General features: G+C 41.4%; 1 protein-coding gene across 1 annotated transcript; it reads right to left on the reverse strand.

The window, feature by feature from the left end:
- Positions 1–5,640: 5,640 nt before the first annotated feature.
- On the reverse strand, positions 5,641–13,347 carry mogs (mannosyl-oligosaccharide glucosidase). The gene is made up of 5 exons (XM_084931496.1): positions 13,080–13,347; positions 11,221–11,584; positions 9,435–9,658; positions 9,096–9,289; positions 5,641–8,095 (listed from the first exon to the last, which is right to left on the reverse strand). The coding sequence occupies exons 2-5, from the start codon at positions 11,567–11,569 to the stop codon at positions 6,328–6,330; spliced, it is 2,535 nt and encodes an 844-aa protein (XP_084787622.1). The 5' UTR covers positions 11,570–11,584; positions 13,080–13,347; the 3' UTR covers positions 5,641–6,327.
- Positions 13,348–15,666: the final 2,319 nt, after the last annotated feature.

Here is a 15,666-nt window from a genome sequence, read left to right on the forward strand (position 1 = left end):
TCCTCTGAAATCATTGCCTATGAGATGAAGGTTAGGGTGGACAATAATGCCTGCTGTATATTTGGCTATTTGGACTTCGTTTGTAAGAAATGGAATATCTAAGTGCTGCTTTACCAACAACCTAGATCAGTAATACAGATGAAACCCAGATGATGGTTTGAGCCTTTATAACACATCATTACAAAAAAAAGGCGCATCCTGGCATGTAAATGCACATTGTGTTGTGGTCATTCTGGTCTCAGTCAAGCTAGTGAAACAAATTGCACATCAAAAAAGTCTCATCAATGGATTGGATTGTATTTGGGATCTGCAAGTGTTAATTTTCGAATTTTCAATTCCCCCAAAAATGTGAGCTCGTGTTCCACCCAGAGACCAAAGGTGCTCTTATAATTGTCTGTTCTTATTGATAGAATTTATTGCCTTTGTCCTGCAGCGCACACTATAATTCTGGTTTGAAGCCGAATCAGATAAGTGGATGGCTTTCACTAGTTATTGAAAATCAGTTGCAGGCTTCTTTCCATCAATCGATTTGCAATAGGAATTCTAAATTTTCCGGACAACACAGCTCCGCCGCTGTTTGATTTTCTCGGCCTTTAACAGTTTGACACCCGGACTAACTTACGTACTCAATCACTGGATCTTTCTATAGTCACATCAACCTTACTTCTTGTTAAAAGAACACAATCATTTTGCACCTACAACTGATGCTTTAAAATGAACCTGATGTGTACAGTAACTCCTGAAAATCTCAATGCCTTGGCATCCTGTCAACCAGCTTTGCAGCCCACAGTGTTTGAGAGTAAATAATAGACGAACCTGATCCATACCAGGAAATCCACTGAGATGCAGAGGCTGTCGTTGCTGTTTGAAATAAAAAAGCACTTCAAACCCACCATGATCTGGAGAGCTTATACAGAAATTACTGCACTGGATCCACAAGACAAATACAAAAGAACTGAGATTAAAAAAATAAAAAAAATTAACAAGGTAAGCTCCCATCTTCTCTGCATCCTAATGGTGTGAAAATGTATATGTATATATAACACATTTACATTCAGCCTCAAGAGCTGTGCCGTACTTTTTTGCTAATGTCTTCTGCTTCTGACTGCACAGAACATTTATGGAGAAATCCTCCAAAAGTCAGGGTTAAACGGTGCTAGGAGAAATCCATCTGCCACCCCCAAATCACATTCTGACACGTCTCACAGTCAAATCTCCCCCCCAAGGCGTTAGATGAGGGAACATCTTCAATCTAAACCTGACTACAATGGGGCCAGTAAGACACCGCAAAAATGGATTGGGAGTGCTAAAACCACAGAAACCTCTGCCGGAAACACGACTTTCTATAAATACAAGATACTCGCCTCAGCTGCCAAGTTCGTTATTCTCTCTCTCTCTCTCTCTCTCTGTCATGTGGGGCTCTGCATAGTTATATATACTACATCATCATCCAAACACTGGGCAATTGAAAGCGAAATAGCACAAATAAGAAAAATGAAAGCAGCGGAAGCGTGGTTCGTCTTTGAAGGAACATCTCTCTCCTGCTCTTCCTCTGAGAGTGGGAGTGGGTTAGGGAAGCCCGGTACCAGGCCCCGATGCTGCTGCTGCTGTTGGTGTGGCAGGTTTCCCGTGTGATCCAAAAATACTTTCGCACTCGCCCACTTTGGTCCCCAGCCGCCTGCCTGTACTCTTTGGTTCTACAACAGGGATGGGTGAGAATCAGATTCCAGCTCTCCAATCGTGATTGCGGAATGCCCCAGTGTTTCTTTAACTATGCCCCCAGACTCCTCCACACACGCTGCACTCGCATGGCTCCCACCTTGCCCTCTTCTCTGTTGCATCCATGCTTACGGCTCTCTGACAGTCCGATTCTTGGGCCCGATCCAGCTACTGCACCTGGTGTTACCTAACTGCCTGCACATTTTCAAAAGAAATCCAAACAAACAAATAATAAAAAAAAATGCCAAGACATTAACATTTTATTTCTTTTTTTTTTTTTTTGCTGTTTCAATTATAACATCTCCACAGAGGTGAAGCATTCCTTAACTCGCACGAAACACATACTGTTAGATAACATGAAATTAAGAGAAAGCAACGCAAATATCTATATTTCATTTGACAGACAAACCAGCAATGCCTTTAGACCGAAGCTCAATAACATCCACTGCACTAAATCATTCTCACGCAACATGGGACTAATTGCATGTACTTTTGACCAACTTAAGTTAATAGGTCGGCATATTCTAGTCTCTGACTCATCTGCACCCACACCGATTTCTATTTGTTGCTCTTTCTCTTATCAAGTGACTCCACAAAGTGCATGAAAATGTACGTCCGTTAATTATTAGAAAGCATTATTCCTATCGGTGCTTCACTGCTGCGCATATACTGGTCATTACAGAGACATGCAATGCAAACACATTCAAACAAATAGCTAACAGCAGACATGTGAGGAAACAGATGAAGAATGTTAAGAGCTTGCAGCTAACAAAAGTAACTATGGAAACGGCCGGCTCTACATTGCACTAGCTTCCACAGCTCTCTCCAGAAATAAAAACTGTTGGGCTAAGAGCGAATCAGGTAAAGACAAAAGATCCCGGGTGAACCTATTTATAGTGGGCCTTACATAACATACATAGACCTATGTTGGCTGAGGCAAGTTCGGTATTAAACAGCAAGCTTCTGAGGAGGAGGGGGGGGGGAGTTTGTGTGTAAAAGTGAATATGATAGATCCTAGAGCGAATTTTATCGAAAGCCATTTAGTGTAAACAGCAATTACGATGACTCCTAATGAGAGGAAAGCTTGCTGTTTTTGATGTCGGGGAGAACAAACGCTGTCACGCCATCCTGTGTGGTCAGTGATGTCAAAGCTGGAGTTCCACAACAACATTAACATGCAGTACGCTAATGAGACGTGACCCATTGAGCAGTTTAAAGCCACGAGGCTTGAGGAATACACAGGGACCGAGAAAAAACAAACAAACAAAAAAACCTTACTTCCTAAGAAGCGCAAATTCATAGCCAGTTAGCCTGGAAGCTTTGTTTGTTTGTATGAAAGGCAAAAAAAAAAAAAAGTTGTGTCAGAGGAGAACACACACACGCTCACACACACTCTCGCACACACAGAGCAGCGCGTGGCCTCGGGACAAGAAAACATCTGATATCTGCAGTGAAATAATACGAACATGCAAGCCCACATGAGCACAGAAACTGTGTGTTAGAGCCACTGTAGTGCTGTAATGCATGAACAGTGATCATCTAGAAATACAGCCTGCCACCATATCTTAAATCCAAATTGATCCATTAGCATAATTATCCACTTATACTGCTTTAATTCTAAGTAGCTCTCCATTGTAAGTAAAATGATAGCTAAGCTGTATTCAAAAAGCCACTTTTCCACTCACAAATGCCTTATTAATTAGCTCCCTCTAGCATACCTTCCCAGTAATTACATTCAATACAGGAGTCACTGCTGTGTGTGTGCATGTATGTGTGTGTCTATGTGTGTGCTGGGGTGGTGGGAGGGGGTGCTATTAGACAACTTTATAATTACTCTGTACATGTATAATGATCTCCATCACAGGAAGAAAAGAAAAAAAAAGCCCCTTTCCCCACAGAGCTGCTGCATTTTGGACACTGCATTCACCGCACTCACTCAGCCGAATCACCGGCAGCAGGCAATCACAAAATATTCACTGTATAGAAGCTCTGATAAGGTTGGGATGATATGCAAATGAATACTCCCTGACTCATCTGTTTATTATGCAGTCACATTAGTTAGCTCTGATGCTGTTTGGCTATTATCCCATCTCACTGTGAAAAAAGGGTCCTGGGTGAGGGGGATGGATTGCGCAGTGAGTGCTTTAGTCACACAGATTGTCCGCACTCTTCAAAGAAATAAATGCATTTTCGACTGTAGTTGCATTGAGGGGATGTGGAATCCATTTCCTCTGAGAGAAGCAGCAAAAAGGCAGATGATGTGGCTCGTCCGTGTCCAAAATCCCTTGATACTCTGCTTTTACGTTAGCAGGTCAAGGGGTCAAACGACGAGCTTGCGTCTTCCGCGACTGAACCCGGAGCCAATTATTTCACATTGATAAATCATATGCCGGTTTTTTTGTGCTCTATACCCAGCAACGATTCAGTCAAGTAAGAGTTTCAAAAACGTAAAATGTGAATTTTAAGCCTTTCTGCAGCCGCGCACAGGCTTAAACTTATTGTCGGTGACACGATCGAGATACTAATACTGTAGCTTTTACTACATTCAGCAGGACTACCAGTCTGCAGCTTCTCAGTCTATCTGCTGCTCTGCTAACTGATAGAGGCACTATTTTTAGCCATGCAACCTTAAAGCACCATGCTAAGCCTTCAACTATACAACCGCACATCTAGTCCATTCAAAGGATTCATAAAAGTGTAGAGGCTGCAACCCAGTGGTCATTGCACACACACTGAGAGCCCGTATCAGTGCTCTCAGCGCCAGCATTTTATATATCCGGTGTCAAAGTATTAATAAGAACATTGCCACTCTTTGCCCCTGTGCGTGAATGTATGGCAACATATGTCAAGGAGTGAAAAGAATTTGCCATGTATGTCTCCTCTATGCCTTTGATCTTGGCTAATTAAGCACCAAGCCCTCACAACAACTGTGCTCCATGGAAACCATGCAAAAAGAAAAAAAAAGAAAAAAAAAAAAACAGGGAAAAAATTGACGTCAGCAAAAGGCCTTCAAATGCGCCATCTCACAAAAGAAAAAGGACCGGCTGCTGTATAAGGTCACAGCTTGTTGAAGCTACCGTCGGCTTTGACTGACAATGACATGAAGTACCTGCAACACAACTTTATGTCAATAACTGGAAGAGTGGATAGCCTTCCATTTAAGCTGTACATTGAGGATGAAAATCACACTTAGCCTCTCTGTGGTAGTGCATAATATTAAATATTAACACTTAGATCTCAGGCTTAATCGTGTTTTTTGGGATAATATCCTCTCCTAGAGGGTGGGCGATATTATCAGAGATATTATAAAGATCTGGAGCTTAGAAGATAAAAAGGCTGCAAAAAGAACAACTTTACTAATCTAAGATTATACTTGAATAAAAAAAATGAACTGTTTGTGTGTAAAAACTACTATATATATCCAGCCAGCCGTGATATTAAAACCACCTGTATAACATTATGTAGATCCTTCCTGATCTAACCTGCCTGATGTCTGGTTCTGGGAAACTGGCAGAAGATTGTTTGGGTTCTGTAGGCTGTGGGGACGGGCCACTGTGGATGAGGATAGTGGGGCACACCGACCTGCTGCCACCGCAGGGTGTACTTTATCTACAACATTTAGGTCAGTAGTTAAAGTAACATCCACATGAATACCAGGACTTACAGTATCCCAGCAGGACGTCTCATTGTGATAAAATGATCACTTTTAGCCGTCAATGGTTTTAATGTTTTTGGCCCATTTGTGTATTTGTAGTAACAGACATAAAGCCGCCGTGTTTCAACCATAACAGGGTAATTTTCTTTTTGTTGGATGTCAAGCAGAAATTGCAGTTAAAGGCTTAGCAAGTTAAAAAAAAAAAACGGTTTCCAATATTGCAAACACACCAGTATTTCCAAAATAAAGTACACTCTGACAAAAAAAATATTTAAACCATTTATTTTTTGTCAGTCTCTGCTGTATTCCCTGCCAGTCAAACCACAGGCAACAAAAAATGCTGAAAAAGACTGAATGTAACATTTTTTTCCCCCAAAAGACTGATTAAACAATTAAACGTCAAAATAATCAATCATTAAGACAGAGAATCAAAGACATGATAGATTAAAGAGAAAATGGCACAGCTACAGATAATGGCCCTTATTTGTCAAGTGAAAGCACGGCTCGTAGAACTTTTCCAGGAAACTTTTTTTTAGCAAACAGCTGTCCGTTTAAAAACTCTCATCCCCACTGCTGTTAAAACATGAATCCTCCCTAAGAAAACAAACAAACATAGATGTCCGTTTTCTTTTTCCGTACTAAAGGCTGGACCAGTGAAGGTGTAGACAATTAAGTTAAATGCATCTGAAGCACTAGAGGGAGCTTGGCTCCAAAAACTTGGCAAAGACAGTGTAGCTGCACTTAGGCTTGTTTAAAACTGCCCTTCAAAAATACTTGTGTGAAAACACTTAATTCTGATCAAAGGTTAAACGAGACAGTGTGACCGCAGATGCCAGTTTCTAATTTTGGATCTCGTTGTGTGTCGCTACTCTTTACTGCACAATGCTGTTTCAGTCACATCCAGATAAATGAAGGCCAGTATCTTAAAAGATAGGAGATAAAAATCAACAGCATCAATACTGTTCAGCCATCATTAATAGGGTCAGAGATGACCAGCCGGTGAAGGGGTGGCTTCCCTGCCCCCTGCCGGTGCCGTCATTGTACTGCTCCCAAATATACCCTGCTTCAACATACTGTCTATAAACATTATTGATAATGTTAGTCCTGAGTTCCTCATAAAGAACAGCTGCCTTCTCTTGGTATGGCCCTTCTGTGTGGCTGTAATAGTGGAGCGCTCTGACTGCCAAGTAGTTGATGTTAATCCAGATAGGTCCTCTCCAGTAGGGGGCATCGTGTTCTGTATTTCGCTTCATGTACAGTGGATCGGACTTGGAGAGCGATCGCAGGCCGTAGGGTGTCCACAGCTTATTGGAGTCTCTCATATCCCGGAAAATATGCTCCAGCTTGGGTGAGTCGGGCTGGAGAATCTGCAGTAAGAACGGGAACAAGCTAACATAACCCAAAGCATTAACATGCTGCGCTTTGGGGGCCCTGCGGACAGAGCGAACGAGACGAGCTACGGGGAACTGATGACGAGGCTGCCCTGGAGGTACGTACACCTTCTCCCTCTGCAAGGATACATCCTCTGTGTGGTTGCCAAAGTCACTGAAAGCACGGTGTTGTTCTGACCAGTGGAGCTCACTGAGCAGGTTGTTGTCACTGAGCACTTTGTGTGAGAGCTGGTAGTCCTCGTGGGGCTCGCCCAGAAGCTGAGCTACTTTAGCCATGATGCCTGAGGACAATGCCATCCAGCAGTGCAAGTCAACGTGACGCTCATCTGCTGAGGGGTGTGAGGCCCGTGGGTAGTCATCCAGCCCAGAGGTCAAGGTCTTGGGATTGAGAAACAGATTGGTGTCCTTGTCGCGTCCACGCCAGCGGTAAGAATTGGGTAGGTGCCCCGTCTGTGTGGTGTTGTACCATTCATACCAGGTTTTGAGCCTGGGGAAGAGCCGTCGGAGGAAATGCAAGGTTGGCTGAGATGCTGCCTTGTCTGGATTGGATGAGAGTTGTTCAATAAGTTCCTGAAGCGCTAAGAAAAGCGTAGGGGGGTTGGCGTTCTCGTTTCGTTGAACAATAAATTCAGGTGGGACTTTGCTGCGAGCCTCATCTCCAAGAATCTGCTCACGGGGGATCCAGCCCTCCATATTCATCAGGTCTATCCAGTGGGCAATGACCTCCCTCGTCACCTGGGGATCCCACTTACTCAACAGCAGCTGGTGAAAGCCCTCATCCCAAAGGAATCCTCTGGGAAAGAATGAGCGTGATGGAACAGCGGTGAATAAAGCACCTTCGGGATAAAGGAGAGGGTATTCATTGTAGACCGACTGTACTACCGACTGCCCAAAGAAGTAGCCCATTCCGCCTAGCATGTTGCTGAGTGCTGCCTTGCCGAATTTAATATACGCCTGGCTAAAACCTTTCTTCTCAAGGCCAAAAGCTTTCTCAAACTTTGCATCAAACTCCGCTTTCCTCTTCTCCAGCTCCTGAGTCATGATGGAGCCCACCAGCTGGTTGGGGCGATCGTGAAAGCTTCCAGATTCAAACAGAACCTCAATCTGGAAAGGTGTCTGAACAGTCACCTGGTACACCACAAAGTCGCTTTCCTTCCTCTGGTCAGGTTTCTGCTGGTTTTGGTGGTGGGGGGGTTTGTAGGTGTCTACACCGATGTAATGCTTCTTCTCGCCGGACGGAGGGCTATACACAAACCTGCGGTTCAGACTGTACTTCACAATGTCAGTCAGCTTCTCCAGACCAGGAGACACAGTCTGAAGGTAGTTGTAGCTGAAAAAGACAGAAAACTAGCATTGACTGCCGTGTAGTCCCAAATCAGTTGAATAAACACAAAACCTTACAGTGTATTTTGTATTCAGCTACAACTATTAAGCAACCTTAACTGAACTTAGCACACTGTAGCTTAACTTCTGATATCTCCTGCTGTACTAATGACTCAGAGTTTGAACAGATGGTCACAATAAAACTTCATCATGCCCCTTCCCACAGCTAATCACTGGAACAGTTCATATACAATTCTTATCATTTCTATCCGTGCATACTGTACCTTGCTATTTTGCTATGCTGGTCTTCTCTGGCCCTCTTCAAAGTGCAAAATACTCCTTCTCCCTGTAAATGCTGCTAGCAGAAAGCTAGCATAGTCCTCATCCACTCAATAAAAAGCAACAACAGTTTTTTCCTGATGTGAACAACACCTTCACTGCACTAATATCATCTGTTGTTTCAGCAGTACATTAGTTTTTTTCTTTTATTTTTGTACTGGTTGTAAAATGTTTTGTACATATTCGTCTAAAATAAATGTCACAATGTTGAGAAAACCTGTATCATCAAGTCTGAAAATCTTCATCTGCTGACATCTAGTGGTTAGATTTCTTTTTCTTTTTTATGTACTCTAGTAATAATTAGGATGACTCTAAATCACACCACAAAACACCATCCAAGACGGTGCAACATAATTAAAATGTTATGGCTCATTCAAGTCATGATTCTCTACTAGAAATTCATTTGTGTTTGCTGACTTAGGACTCCTGCCTACTACACGAGTGGATGTTTTCACCGTTCTATCAAGGTTTACCTTAAATCACTGACTGATAATTGGAATTTTTGGCAGCTGTACTACATTTATTAAAGTTTAGACCACTGTTGTTTGATGCATATCCTTAACCCTGATAATTCTGAGCAGCCTTTTAAAAGTATGTTCTCTCCAACATCTTTGCCTTTGTATTTAGTGTACTATTTTTCCTATTCACGTTTGGACTCATACACTCACGTGGCGTATTTAGCACTGGACAGCTCCCCAGTGACAGGCTTTCGGAAGGTGATCTTAAAGTTTCCAAGCTCCTCTGAGAAACCGGTGATGGAAGCGAGGCGATTCCTCTCCTCTACGTGAGCCTGCAGCAAGCCCTGCGCGTCTGCTGCTGCGTAAAACATCAGGGAGATGACTGGTGCCTGGGGGGTGGAGCTCTGGTGGTTGAAGAACAACATACAAATCACCATTGGAAGAACATAAATACATTTAAAAAAATATATAAACTTAGATGACAGAATATTATCAGCTGCTTTTGATCGTGTAAGATAACAGCTGCGGCCGTGCAAAGTTATTACTCACATGCTGTTTGGCTGTGACCCTCCACGTCCAGTCTCCTCCATGATCCCCTCCCATCCTCTTAACAAACTCGGTGGTCAGCGTGAAATCGTTGTCTCGGATTTCTTGGACGCCAAAGGTGAGGCCATCGTGCATGAGCCAGCCGTAGCCTTGAAGGCGATCGCCCTGCTCACAAGTGTGCCTGAGATTCATGTCCAAGTCAGAAAACTGACGCATCCACATCATGCCTGACAAGAGTTATACATAAACGGAAAAGAAAAATTCAGTTAAAAGCAATAAACTTGTACAAATGATGCTCAGGATTATGTGGCAATCTGCAAATAGTACCTCAAAATGTACCGTAAGTAGTCCTGTCAACTAATTATCAATAATATTAAGTGCAGTCAAAGTGTTCTTCATTTTGGGAAGCACTCAAAATTTTATCCAAATATGGAGGATTAGGATTTATAAAATAAAAGATGAATTACATATTTACATTACATTAAATATTAAAGAGAAATTCCACGTATTCTACCAACGTGCCCTTGTTGTGATTGACAGAAAAGCTACAAAAAAAGAAAAAGATTCTTCTTCAGTCTTTGTTTTTTTAATAAAATTTTACAGTTAAATATATTTTTTTACTTTATATGTTTGTTTCATTTCAACCAAGGATGCTGAGTAGGTAAGTGGAGCTTCAAGGCACAGCTAAACTCTCCTGTTTAAAACCATTGAAACAATAAACTCATCGAAGATGGGTACACAGTGGTCGTAAAGGGCTGGACGTGATCATCAATATTACTCAGCTAAGCTGTGGTGTTTAAATGATGCTCAGTTGACTCTAATGATCCCAGTGTGCCAAGAAAATATCCCCCATGCCCTTACACCGCCGTCAGCCTGAACCGTTGTGTGCATGCTGCTTACGCCAAATTCTGATCCTAAAATATGAATGCTTGCATCAGAAATCAAACGTTTTTCCAATCTTCCGATGTCCAATTTTGGTGAACGCGTCTAAATTGTAGCCTCAATTTCCTGTTCTTAATTAACAGGAGTGATCGTCTGCAATCTTCTGCTATCTGTCTGCCTCAAGGTTCAATGTGCTGTACGTTCAGAGATGCTCTTCTGCATACTTTGGTTGTAACGAGTGATTATTTGAGTTACTGTGGTCTTCCTTTGGCTATTATCCCACCAACAAGGTATTCTCTGTAAACCATACAGATGCTTGTGTGGGACGATCCCAGTCCATCAGCAGTTGCTGCAACCCTCAGGTCAGCCTGTATGGCACCAACAACCATGCCATATTCAAAGTCACTTCAATCACCTTTCTTCCTCATTTACCAGCTGAACTTCAGCAGGTCAACCTTTAGCATGTCTCCATGCCTAAATGTGTAAAGCTGCTGTGATGTGATTGGCTGATATTTGTGTTAATGAGCACTCGAACACGTGCAACTAATGAAATGGCCAGCATATTCATAGACACTTGTTTTTCTGAGATGTAGTAAATTGAAGCTACATTTGTAATCTATGGCAGTTTGTGGGGTTTGAAAGGTTAAAAAAATGATTTTTCACAGTCTCAAAGGTCTTTCACCAGAGTTGAACAAACAATAAAATCACAAAGACAAATATGTTTTTCTAACATGTCATTTTGGGAAACACTAACCTCAACAAGTGGCCACATTGCTATATTGTTTCTATTTAGATATTCATTATTAAATATTCTGATATTTAAAATACAATAAGTCGCTGTTTTTCATTAAAACATTTAATGACACACGTGTTTAGCCTTAGCCTGACTCTAAATGTGTGAGCATACCTGTCACAATAGACCTGGGACTCCTTGTTTTCATGCCAAAGTAGACCTGAGGCCTGTATGACCCCCAGAACCTCTCTGGGGAAACCTTGGCATCGGTGCTATTGGCATCCAGGACGTGAGGAGATGGATGCAGAGTCACCACCCTTTTAGCCAGGCTGGATCTCATGTAGATGGCATAAAAGAACCAGATGAGGCTGAATATGCAGAGACCAATTGAGATGTTAATGAACATTTTCCCAATATTGACTTTCTTTTTCTTGTCCTTGCGGTGAAATGCAGAGGGCTTCTCATCTTTCCGTGGAGGTGGAGCAGCTTCACCCGTCACCACCCTCTTCCTCTGCCTGCCCATCCTACCCTACAGAAGCTAGGAAAAAGACAACAAAGAAAGAGTTAAGATTTATCATGCTGATTCTCATCATTGATAAATATTATGGGATAAATAAATCAATTTCAAAGTTTAACATCAAGTAAAGTGGTATGTAGAAAAAAATGACATATGTTAATATGTTATTATCATTGGTAGGGCTGCCACGATTAGTCGACTAGTCACGATTACGTCGACTATCAAAATCGTCGACTAATTTAATAGTCGACGCATCGTTTGAAGATTTGTAAGATCCCAAAAGACGCAGGAATAAGTAGTAGTATTTAAGAGTGTAATAACGGACTGAAACAGAAGATGGCAGCAATGCATGTACAAGGATGCCAGCTGCCGTTAAACCCCGAAGAAGAAGAAACTGTGTCCCAGAATTCATAGCGCGGCCCTGCTCAGTTTCCAACAATGGCGGCAGCTAGTTAGTTTTAATGTTACTCTTATTATTCTTTCTGGTCACAAAATAAACGTTTAACATATTTTCAGGCGAGAATGTAGCTGTATCCGGTAAAACATTCATCTAGTAAAATGCATCCTTATTAAACTTGTCAGTCCTGAAGGAACTGTGCAGGTTCACGTAGTCTCGAGCATAAAAACGCGGTCTAGCTTGATAACCTTGCATTGTGTACAGGAGCCGGTGTTGTGCCAAAAAGTGATTGTCTGCCAAAAACTGATTTCCAATGTTTCCGTGTATTTTTTATGTGTAATATCTTTACATATGTTCGTAAATAGACTTCGGTGAACAGGGTTTACAAAGGGGTTATATAGAGAATTTAAAAATTATCAGTTTTTCAAGTATCTTTACAACTCTGTGTTATTGTACTTGCATTATAACCAATCCGCTCCTTTATCCCCACTTAAAATATTTTTACAGAACTATTGTCATATTTGCTGCCATTTCTTCTGTCCTCTTGGCCAACTTACTCTTACAAAAGACATTTTAATGTTAATGAGATTTTTTTAACTGCATAAATAAAGGTTATATAAAAGTCACTGCCAAAAACTGATTGCGGCTTCTACCTTGTTACACGAATGTTGTTTGTGGCTCAAGATGACTTTATGTCATCCATAAGGGATGCATTTGACATATGTTTCACATATTATAGGCCAACACTTACTTATAGCAGTTTAACACGAGCAATCAGTTTTTGGCAGACAATCACTTTTTGGCACAACACCTGAAATGTCGACTTTATAAAGCATTTTTATAAATGTATCCTATTCACACGCAGAGGTCTCGATTTCAGCAGTCATTTCCCGACACTTGTTTAACACGGTGAACTAGTTCCTCGCCCCTACACCCCGGCAATGCAACGTCGCCTGCAGGCTGCACGCTACTCGCTAGTTGCCTCAATGCTAACGTGAGTTGGTAGGACTAACAGCTGTCTGTCGCGGTATATTTTGGCCTTAGTTAGCCTGCAGGCGATTAAATTCGGATTCATTTATCATTTCTAGCTACATGTTCATTGAGCAAACCATCACCGACCTGTCCAAACACCAGAGTCTCAGCCGATCATTATCCGTACTTGGCTAAGCTTGCTAGCCACTTCCTGGTTACTGCTCGCTTCCACTGACGTGTCTATGTTCTCCCTACCGCACGCCGATGATTTACCAATTTACCTGTCCAAACACCAGAGTCTCAGCCGATCATTATCCGTACTTGGCTAAGCTTGCTAGCCACTTCCTGGTTACTGCTCGCTTCCACTGACGTGTCTATGTTCTCCCTACCGCACGCCGATGATTTACCGATTGCCCCTCAAAAACAATCAAATAATAATAATAAATAATAATAATAATAATATTTATAATTACTAACTATATACTATAACTATAAACTAACGCTTAGAAGGCCGTTTCATTTCATTTAATCGTTAAAAACGAGAGTTTTATAAACCACTGCATACAAGCAAGTATAGATTTTACTAAACAAAAGGTAGTAGGATTTTAACCGTGAACTGTATATGGTATATTTTATATACCGCGAATTAATTTAACGCACATTTATCTCAACCAGTTTATTTATACTGTAAAGCTATGCTAGGTTAAACCAGAGCCACATATGTCCTTAAAGGGCCAGAGTCTTGAAAGAAAACCAGTCCAAACCTCAGGGCCCAGCATCTTGGTTACAGGTTTTAATAAAAGATTTTAATAAACGCTGATTAAATGAGTGTGTGTTAAATGAGTGGACCCCGTGATTCAGTAGCTTGTAGAATACGGAGCCCCGCAGGGGACATGGGAGAAAAAAAAATTAAGACGGACTTTTGCGAGATCTCGCAAAACAAACTCGGGATCTTGCAAAACTTTTGCGAGATCCCGCAAAACAAACTCGGGATCTCGCAAAACTTTTGCAAAACTCGCAAAACCGACCGGGAGGTCGAGGCACGATGTGCCGGGAAAGCGTTTTTTTTAATTTTTTATTAGTAATATTAACATACAAACAAAATGCACCATATATTACAGATTCAGAGAATAAACATTCCTTACATATTAGCAACTTTCATACATAGTGAAAAGAAAATATAAAGATGGGGTCACATAATTTAACAGATTATTAACTCACTAAATCAAAATCTTCCATAAAAGAAACAAAAAAAGCAGCCTTTTTCTTTTTAACTAAGGTCAAAGATTTAATCAACAGGTTTAAGTCGTTTTTCCAGTAAGCTAGTGTTGGTTTAGTCTTAAAAAAACGACATTTATGTATAAATTGCTTGCACAAGATTAATAACACATTAACACCATAATTAGCTTTCTTTTCTTTCAAAAACACTCCAAACATTATCATATTTAAGGTAAATGGGGTAATTTGAATCCCACTGGAATAAAGCCAGGTATGAAAATCCAACCAAAATATTTGTATAAAATTGCACAATAAGAATAGATGGTCCAAATCTTCCTCTTCTGTTTCACAAAATACACAATTACCCGTTTCTATTTTGAATCTATCACTAAGGAGTAGGGATGGGTACCGGTATCCGGTGCCATGGTGGCACCGGTTCTGTCATAAACGGTAGTAACCAGATCGAAAAGCAGCGCACATTTCGGTGCTTTATTTCGGTGCTTTTTATTTTCCTGAGCTGTGATACACTTTAGATTCTAGCCAATCATTTTACGTTTCCGAGGATAGTAGGCGGGTCCAGGTACGTACGTTCTTTTAGAGCAGAGCTACAGATTAAAAATGCCCAAGGCGAAGCGGTCAAAAGTCTGGCTGTACTTCACAGCAAAAGATGCAAACTCAGCAGCCTGCAACAAGTGCTTTAAGGTGATACTGTGATACTGTCAAAGGAGGTAACACCTCAAATCCGATGAAACACCTGGCGACGCATAGCGTTTTTTTTAAAAGCCGAGAAATGCGCCGTATTTGATAGCTTGCTGCGAGACCTCACACCGTGCACATCTACTGCGGGTGTGGTGCCTGTTATCGGACCCGGAGTTAGCAACATCCCCCAAAAACCCGAAGAGGAGAGTCCTGGCCCCTAGCCCTGCCAGTGTAGCAGAAATGATGACGGATGATGATGGCAGCAGCAGCCGTTCTTCTCTGTGTGAGTAGCTTAATGTTGTTCGTGTGTAATTTACGTTGAGTATGCTAACCACGTTATTACATTAATGCATGTAAGGTGAACTAGCAAACATCATCATAGTTACATGCGGCTGTCTTCTTGTTTGATGGCAGATGCTCCCTTCACCCTGGCCAAAAAGGCTAAAATGACCAAAGAAAAAGTGGAAAACAGTTAAACATGAGAGGTTTTTGGACAAAGTTTGTGTTTTTTCCATTGTTTAAGCACTGCTTCCAGCCAAGAGTGATACCATATATCCCCTATAGCTGCAGAAAAGGCTAACATTGTTATCTTTTTACAAAAAAACAGCTGAACATGAGAGGTTTCTGGACCAATTTTGTGTTCTCCATTTTTTAAGTACCGGTTTGAGCACCGGCACCGTTTAGGAGGGATAGGGAAGGTGATATAATCAGTTCTTATTTTTTCAATTTCTTCCCTTTGGAAATCTTTTAATATGTAATTGCGTCTAAGTAAATTTGGAGAATAAAGACTCCTTAATGAAGATCTAAGAAACTTATT

This window comes from Perissodus microlepis, chromosome 6 (assembly GCF_051167445.1).
Source record: "Perissodus microlepis isolate ML-2025 ecotype Zambia chromosome 6, ASM5116744v1, whole genome shotgun sequence".
Taxonomy (NCBI): domain Eukaryota; kingdom Metazoa; phylum Chordata; class Actinopteri; order Cichliformes; family Cichlidae; genus Perissodus; species Perissodus microlepis.